This window comes from Nannospalax galili, unplaced genomic scaffold (assembly GCF_000622305.1).
Source record: "Nannospalax galili isolate Female #2095 unplaced genomic scaffold, S.galili_v1.0 scaffold1966, whole genome shotgun sequence".
NCBI classification, from domain to species: Eukaryota; Metazoa; Chordata; class Mammalia; order Rodentia; family Spalacidae; genus Nannospalax; species Nannospalax galili.
Genome location: NW_008354527.1, coordinates 149,327 through 156,822, shown reverse-complemented (window position 1 = coordinate 156,822; position 7,496 = coordinate 149,327). Strand labels below are relative to the sequence as shown.

At 55.0% G+C, this 7,496-nt stretch overlaps 1 protein-coding gene across 1 annotated transcript; it reads left to right on the top strand.

The window, feature by feature from the left end:
* Window positions 1-2,304: 2,304 nt before the first annotated feature.
* LOC103748958 (insulin gene enhancer protein ISL-2-like) lies at window positions 2,305-5,776 on the top strand. Its single transcript, XM_008851732.1, is given in 6 exon segments — window positions 2,305-2,510; window positions 3,096-3,166; window positions 4,007-4,083; window positions 4,085-4,321; window positions 5,032-5,212; window positions 5,673-5,776. Coding segments are annotated over 6 exon segments (876 nt in total).
* Window positions 5,777-7,496: the final 1,720 nt, after the last annotated feature.

Sequence of the window (7,496 nt, the reverse complement as noted above, 5' to 3'; positions counted from 1 at the left end):
ACCCTTTCAAACAAAACGCCCAGCGATTTCTTTTTTTCGTTTTTGGTGAGGAGGAAAAATGCCTGGACTCTAAGAAGCTGCAAATTTTCTAAGGATTAAAAAGCCACTGCGAAGATAGTAAATTACCCTGCAGCCCGCAGTTGTTTTTGATTATTTACGTTGCAATTGGTTTGCGAACCGGAGAAGCACGGAGTTCGTCAAAATCGTTTTTTCAAGGTGTAAAGCATCTCGGCAGTGTTCTTAGAGCTCTGCAGCAGGGCAGAGAAGCGAAGGGGGTGGGAGTCCTGTCAATTTAAAAACAGAGCCGAGAGATGAGGAGAAGGAGGAGGAGGAGGGGCCGCCAGGGTGGGACCAGGGCAGTCCCCAGCCGGTGTCTGGATTCCTTCTGGAGGTACCCAGGTCCAACATCAAGTTTCTACTGGCGGCACGGGTGGGAAAGTCGGCAGAGTCGCTCCACAGCCAGGCGGTCATTTCCCATCCTCTCTGTCCAGGTCGGACCTTGCGAACAAAGGTTCACTAGGGAAGGTGACCCGCTCGGCGGTGATGGTCGCGACCCCACGTATCCCCCGTTTTCCTCCAGTTCTGTTGTCTGGAGAGGGAATTTTTAATTAAAAAACAAAACTAGAAGAAAGGCTTTTGTAAAGGAGAGGGGCCTCCCCGTGACCCTGCTAGGGAGCCACTGGGACAACTGCCTCCCAAGTCCTAAGGAAGCTCAGAGCCGCAGCGACCGAAGCTGCAACCACCCGGGATTGCAGACTGGGGCTGGGGAAAGGTTCCTGGTAGGTTTCGGGGGTGGGGGCTGCTTTCCATTGTTCACTGCGAGCCAGTCCCCGCAGGGCCGCTTCCTCCCCGCCAATCCCCCTTCACCTCCGCCTTCCTCCCTAATCCACCCGGCCGGTCAGCCACTCCTTCCCCCGCATCCCCTTAGTAGTGGGGAAGCTCGGTGTTGCCACAGGTCCCACCTCCAGCTCCAGCCCTGGGGCGAGTGCGTGCTGACATCATGCAGCATGCAGGCTTCTTCAACTCCACCCGGCAGGAGTAGCCTAGGCTGGGCGCGTGCCCTCATCCTTCTGCCCCGGGTCGCACACTCTGCGCGCATCTCTTTCTGCATGGTGGATATTATTTTTCATTATCCTTTTCTGGGTGCTATGGGGGATCATTCCAAGAGTAATTCTTTTTGTGTGTGTGGGTGTGTGTATGCATGTGTTTAATATGCAATATTTTTAATGCAGAAGAATGTTTAACGGATTCTACAAGTGGCTTCTATTTTGGAAAATATTTGGGAGTACACTTCACCCGTAGCATTGCTTATCCTTTGGAATCCCGTTTCATTTTATAATTAGATATTATTTCTCTAGTCAGCTGACCTCAAGCTGGGAATTTTGCTTCTGTTTTGCACTGAGACAGATTTTTACGGATATGGTTTTTTGTTTGTTTGCTTGCTTGCTTGTCTTTCGTTCTTTCGAAGCTAGAAGGATTTCGGTCCCTTCATTTGAGGTGCTGAAATTAAGGAATGTCCAGGAAGCTGAGCTGGGACAGGGCTGCAGTGCTGTGCGGGTGCTGGGGTAACTGGAGCCGCTGTGCAGCGTGCGGCAGATGTGCCAGGCTCTCGCAGGTCTCGGGGACCCCGGCGCCCTCAGTGTCCCCCAGGCCGTGGAGCTGCGGTCTCAACTTCTAGTGCAGTTGCTAGACGAAAACATTTGGACTGGGAGACACAAAGCCTTCACCAAATCAGAAGTTTTCGGTTTTGCTCTTTTTCCATTTTCTGGCTTTTTAGAAAGCTCATCTCTCCCCTGTGGTCGCACTTCTGGAGAGAGCGAGAGGGCGGGTTGGGTTGGGGCTGGAGTGGCCAAGGCCGGCCAGGGAGCGCGGGCCGGGCCTGACGCAGGCCCTGCACCCTTCCCCGCCAGAGAAGCCCGGGATGGCCATATGCGTGGGCTGCGGGAGTCAGATCCACGACCAGTTTATCCTTCGGGTGTCGCCCGACCTCGAGTGGCATGCCACCTGCCTCAAGTGCGCCAGCACCTGGATGAGACGTGCACGTGCTTCGTGAGAGACCGGAAGACCTATTGCAAGCGGGACTAGGTCAGGTGAGGTGCGCAGTAGCCCGGAATGGGCCCTCAAGGCCTAGGGTGCGCTCGGGCAGGCGAGAGAGACTAGGCCCTCCCGGGTTCTCGCAGCCTCTGGGTGGACCATAAAGCACCTCTCGCCTGGGAGGCCCGGGAGGCCCCATGCACCGCACTGACACCCGCCGCTCCCTGCTCCCGCCGCATCTGGTTTCAGAACAAGCACTCCAAGGACAAGATGCAGCAGCAGCAGCAGCAGCAGCAGCAGCAGCAGCAGCACAATGACAACACAGTAAGGGCTGCGCAGCGGCAGGAAGGGCCGCGAGCTTGCCTCCCGGTACCTTCTGTGCCCAGCGTACCACGGCCTCCTGCTGGAGCGCGTTGCCTCAGGCAGTCCTCGCAGCCCCGGCCCGCTCCCCGGCCCCAGAGGCCTACATCTGCCAGGTAAGACCTCCGCCGGCTGGTGCCGGTGTCAGTGGGGTGTGCGACTGTGTAGAGGGCTGCAGTGCTGCTCACGAGTTGTTGGCGGTGGGGGAGGTTCTGCTTCTCCGGATAAGCATTTAGAACTGTGCGCTAGGAACCTGGTTGCATGTTCCTGTGCGCCAGGGAGACATTGGAAGTATATGAACCGGTGAGGTTGGGGAATTGTGGGGAACTGTGTTCTGCGAGAGCCAGACTCTGTGGGACTGTATGCTAGGAGCCGGAGAGTGGAGGACAAGAGGGAATTCCAGGTGGTGCCGGCCCTGATGACTTGTGTTTAGAATTTCTTGGATGAATATGTTATCGTTGGAGAGAAAACGTAGGTTTGCCTGGGGATTGGTATGTATGTAAATAATGAAACTCCTTTGGGGAGGTGGACAGGGCTCAGCCAGCCAGGAGCCTACAGAAGAGGGCAATCATGCCAAAGAGAGGAGTAGCTGTGTTCTGGTTTTGAGGTCCAGTTTGATGAATGATTTATCAGGGGCTCTCAGTTGGCATGGTAGTGTAAAGGCACAGTGAAGTCCTCTATAAAAGAAAAATCCTCCATAGGATGTTAGGTGTCCTCACCAGGGGCTGCTTAGATGTGGGATCCCAGTTCGAACTACAGGCAGGTGGAGAGGGTGAGACCCCAAGAACTCAGCTCCAGGAGGCCTCAGCACAAACCTTCCTTAGACCTGGTGTCTCACTGCAGTGGCCTTGGGGCTCCTCCGTTCAGTGTATCCATTTCTACCCTATAGAATGAGGAAATTGGGCTTGGTGGGCTATTTGTAAATGTTTATCCACTCATAGAAATGCTTGGAGAGGGGATATCAGTGTAAACAGTGTTGTTAATATCCAAATGCAGGAGGATGAATGTGAAACAGAACGAAGCTGGTGTTGAATGAACCCCATTTGAGATATCAGAAGGGCCCCTCTTTGTTGTGGGATTCAGGCATCCGGATGGCTCTTCCCTAGTGGTGAGGGAATCTGAGATCCTTGGAGGAGGGTGTGAGTGTCACTGGATGGAGGGAACCTGGAACGTTAGGAAGTCTCTGTCAGAAACAGGGAGGGCAGGCTGGCAGGAACTGTTCTGTGCCCGGGAGGCCCTTGTTTTCCTAACGACCTGTCTGAGCTTCCCAATCCCTGGGTTGTGCTGTGCCCTGGGTTCATGTCTCTCTCTTTCCCTCCTCTGGAATCTTCCTCCCAAATTCCAACTTCTTCCGGGCCTTGGCTCTTCCTGCTCCAGGCAGTTGGGTTCCCCCAGGGTCTTGTCCCTCAAGAGCCTAGAACAGCTCCAAAGCCTTGCTTGCGCCCCGGGAAGATAGCTGCACTGTGGGGTAGCCCTGCGTGAGAGTGAGGTAAAGAACGAAATGGCACAGTTCGTTTGGGTTAGGTGAACAGAGTGACCCAGAGAGATGAACAATAGCAAAGTCAAGGGAAAGGCGCCCATCTCACCTCCTGCCCCTGCTCTGTCCTCACAGACGCTGGGTCTGGCCGACAGTCATCGCTGCGCACGCAGATGCACAAGCAGGCGGAGAAGACCACCCGCGTACGTACAAACGGTGCTCAACGAGAAGCAGCTGCACACTCTGTGGACTTGCTATGCCGCCAATCCCCGGCCCGACGCGCTTATGAAGGAGAAGCTGGTGGAGATGACCGGCCTGAGTCCGCGGGTCGTCCGCCTCTGGTTTCAGAACAAGCGCTGCAAGGACAAGAAGTCAATTCTCATGAAGCAGCTGCAGCAGCAGCAGCAGCAGCAGCAGCAGCAGCAGCAGCAGCAGCACAATGACAACACGGTAAGGGCTGCGCAGCGGCAGGAAGGGCCGCGAGCTTGCCCCCGGGTACCTCGGCCTCATCCGTGCTGCTTTCTGGGCGTGTTTTAGGGGGATCGAGACTAAACTGGGCTCTCCAAACAGCAGGGCACCTGTACCTTCCGAGCATCTTACCATGTTTGCATCTTACCATGTTTGAGGTATGGGGAAGGGGTGTGTGGTGCCAGTGTTGAGGGATCCTAGGTACAGCGAGGACCAGGTGGGGCAGCCTTGGGTGCAGGCCCGAACAGTCGGGAAGGTGGGTTGCCCCTTTATTTTGTTTGTGTCATCTTTTTGAGACAGGGTCTCCCAGTAGACCAGGCTGTCCTTGATCTCACAGAGACCTACCTGCCTCTTCCTTCTGAGTGCTGGGATTAAAGGCATGTCACTAGCCCAGCCCAGCTTGTCCTTTTCTTTTACGTGCTCAATTTGGGCAATTTTTTTTCTTTCACATACCTGCCCAGGAATGAGGGTACAAGCTGTCCTCTTCCCTGATCTGGTGTTTGGCTCCTAGGACTGAAACTGATGGTGGGTTTTGAGGGCTTGGGGTATCTCCACTGGGGAATAGGGGCTTTGTGTGCAATAACCAATGTAACCCCCAAATCAGGCCCTAGAGCCTGGGGCTCCACGCTCAAAAATGGTGTAAATGGTCAGACCTAACTCTTTTGCTCTGCACCTCTCTGCTTGCCCCTTAGAGCCTCCAGGGACTGACCGGCACACCCCTGCTGGCCCATCCGCCCATCCGCCTTGAGAACGCAGTGCAGGGCAGTGCAGTGGAGGTGCAGACATACCAGCCGCCCTGGAAAGCACTAAGCCAGTTCGCGCTTCAGAGTCACCTGGACCAACCCGCCTTTCAGCAGCTGATGAGGCTCTCTGCGATTTTTTTTCCTCAAAACTAGAATTTGGGACTTACTAGGGTTAGCTCTGCCCTTGCCTCTCCCGCGCTCCGTGGGGGGCTGCCACTCTGCCTCTCTATGCGTGTGTGTGTGTGTGTGTGTGTGTGTGTGTGTGTGTGTGTGTGTTTAGCCTCAGCCTGTGTGAGGAGGAGGAGGGGACTTCCCATGGGTTTGGGGAAAGCGTGCTGGGCCTGCAACCTCACCCAAGTAGAAATCCAATGCTGCTAAACCTGGAGGACTCCTGGGCTTAAAGTGGCTGCCCCTGCCTCAGCTCCTCTGCATGGTTGAGGGCCTGGCCATCTCTTCTCAGCATTTACTCTCAGCTCGAGGCCGGTCTGCCAGGGACACTCCCCTTCTTGGAACAGGTGACCTGGAGCGTCTGCTAAGGCTTGTGGTCGCTGCTTATCTATCACTGGCATCTCCATCCCAGGTCTCCTCCAAGTCCGGCTCCCTAGGCAACTCCTCTGGCAGCGACATGACCTCCCTGTCCTCGCAGCTCCCGGGTACTCCCAACAGTATGGTGCCAAGTCTGGTGGAGACATGAGCAAGGACACCTCCCTGCCAGCCCACGGAACTTGCATGCTCCCTGCATGAGACTCACCCATGCTCAGGCCATTCCAGCTCCAAAATCTCTCTCACCCTCGTAATTATTATTATTATTTAAAGAGAGAGGGCTGAGGCTTATGGGCAAGACAGCCAGAAGCTCCAGAATGCAGCTTGCTCCCCCGATACTGGAGACCCCTGCTCTGAGGACTTTAATTTTTTTCCTCAAAACTAGAATTTGGGACTTACTAGGGTTAGCTCTGCCCTTGCCTCTCCCGCGCTCCGTGGGGGGCTGCCACTCTGCCTCTCTATGCCCCACCCAACCCAAAGGATGACATTCAACCCCCCAAAACGCATGATTGCTGGAAAAAACTAGAAATAAGACTTTTTCTAAAAATGTTTAAATTATCAGTCGACGGAGGACAGGGTGAGCCTTTGCCGAACAAACAAATGTAAGTTATTGTTATTTATTGTGAGAACTGCCAGTTCATAGTGGGACGAATATTTTGATCTTAATAAAAAGCAACCCTATGCCCTGCGGCTCCTGTGTGCTGATGGCGCTGTGCGAGCTGGACAAACGCAGCCTCAAGAGCTAGCTGGTCTTGTTTCAACATGGAGTAGAAAGTCGCCTCGGAGCGCGCGCCCAGCGCGCCCCCGGCCAGGTGCTGCGGCTCCTATGGGACGGGCGGGCGGGGATTGGGCGCCGACGGGGCGGGCCCGGTGGGGACTGGACGCCCGTGGGGCGGGGCTGGGCGTGCTCATCTCAGGCCGGGACTCCGGAGGCTGAAGCCAGAGATTGGGGCCCCTGAGTTTGGGCTCGAAGCCCATCGCATTGCGATGGCTGCTCCGCTGCTGTCTACGGCTGGGCTCGGACGGCGGGTGGTGTCCACACTGCACCCCTGGGGCCAGGGCTTCCACTCGTGGCTGCACTTCGCCTGCAGCCTTGCCTTTCCGCGGAGCTCGGAGGCCCACCCGGGCCTGGACGATCCCAGGCGTCCACCACTCTAGGCAGATCCGGCGACTATGAGGACTCGTCCTCCGCTTTGTCCTCTGAGTGGATGCGCGACGTGATCAATCTCTCTGCATTTATTAATTCACTCGTCTAGACAGCCGAGAAGGCCGGGCGGCGGCTTCTTATCTACCCTTTGGCATCACCTGCAAAGGATACACTGAAGGAGCCACCACAAGCCCGCCCTGCGCTAGGATCGCGGCTGCTGGAGAAAATAAGTCCACCCAGAACCAGTCTGGCGTGTCCTTGGTTTATTTTCTTTCCAGACCTGAAATGGAGGGGGTGGGGGTGGTCTCTGCATATGCAGTGCCCAGGTCACTTGGTGTGACATTTCAAACCCCTGCGACTTGTTTCCTTGAAAACTGGCTTTAGTGATCGCAGGAAATAACCAAGAGATACTGAATCTTCAGCAAGCAAGAAGGGGGAAGAAAACCCGCAGGCTCAGGTTTTACTCTCTTAAAAATATTTAACCCTTTGGCAGTCTGCAACACTTCTTTCCCAAGGCCAGTTATTCAAAAAGCTGACAGGTGACCAGGCAACCCACCACTCCTGCAAAAAAAGCTGTGACATTATCTCTATGTACTTGTCCCAAGAGTAAAATGACTCTAGAGTTAAATGACTTCCTTAAGGAAGGTTTGTTCTGAAAGAGGGTAATGCCCTAACTAGGCAAGGGACAGCTGCCTTCCTAGCTTGGGTAGGCTAAAGAGAAAAA